At 45.5% G+C, this 616-nt stretch overlaps 1 protein-coding gene across 1 annotated transcript; it reads left to right on the forward strand.

Moving 5' to 3' along the window:
* Positions 1-30: 30 nt before the first annotated feature.
* On the forward strand, positions 31-572 carry PHALS_05343 (calcyphosin-like protein; the record flags this gene model as incomplete). Its single annotated transcript, XM_024722901.1, has 2 exons — positions 31-36; positions 66-572. 2 exons carry the CDS (start codon positions 31-33, stop codon positions 570-572), a joined length of 513 nt encoding a protein of 170 aa, XP_024573932.1.
* Between the last annotated feature and the right edge of the window lie 44 nt (positions 573-616).

Below are 616 nucleotides of genomic sequence, written 5' to 3' on the forward strand. Positions count from 1 at the left end.
TCCTTGCAGCTTTCAAAATGCTTGGTGCAGATGGAAGTGGCGTTGTGGATTTGGACGATATGTAGATCAAGTATCGAGCTAAGAAACATCCAGACGTGTTGCAAGGTCGAAAAACTAAAGACGAGGTGCTTCTTGAATTTCTTGACACGTTTGATGGTGGAGAGAAGGACGGTAAGGTCCATCCAAACAAGTTTGTGCGGTATTATACCAATATTAGTGCATCTATTGACGACGACTACTACTTTGAACTCGTAATTCGAAATGCGTGGCATATGAGTGGAGGAGTGGGCTGGTCGGCAAATACCACGTGTCGTCGTGTTCTTGTTAAACATACTAATGGCTCCAACACGATTGAAGAGGTAAAGAATGACATGGGCATTGCAGCTGGAAATGTCGAAGCTATTCGAACGAACCTCCAAGCTCAGGGAATTAATGACTTGCAGTCCATCAGCATTAGTGGGAATGTGGAAATGGAGAGCGAGGCGAACAAACGCTCGAACGACAACTTCCCCACGCAAGTGGCACGAAAGAAAATGCACGGCGCTGGTACTAGCTCGGTTTTCTTTGGCTAGCGTGCAAACGAAATCAAGACTTAGCGTATAAACAAAACCCGAAT

The sequence above is a fragment of the Plasmopara halstedii genome (genome assembly GCF_900000015.1).
Source record: "Plasmopara halstedii genome assembly, contig: Scaffold_289, whole genome shotgun sequence".
Lineage (NCBI taxonomy): Eukaryota > Oomycota > Peronosporomycetes > Peronosporales > Peronosporaceae > Plasmopara > Plasmopara halstedii.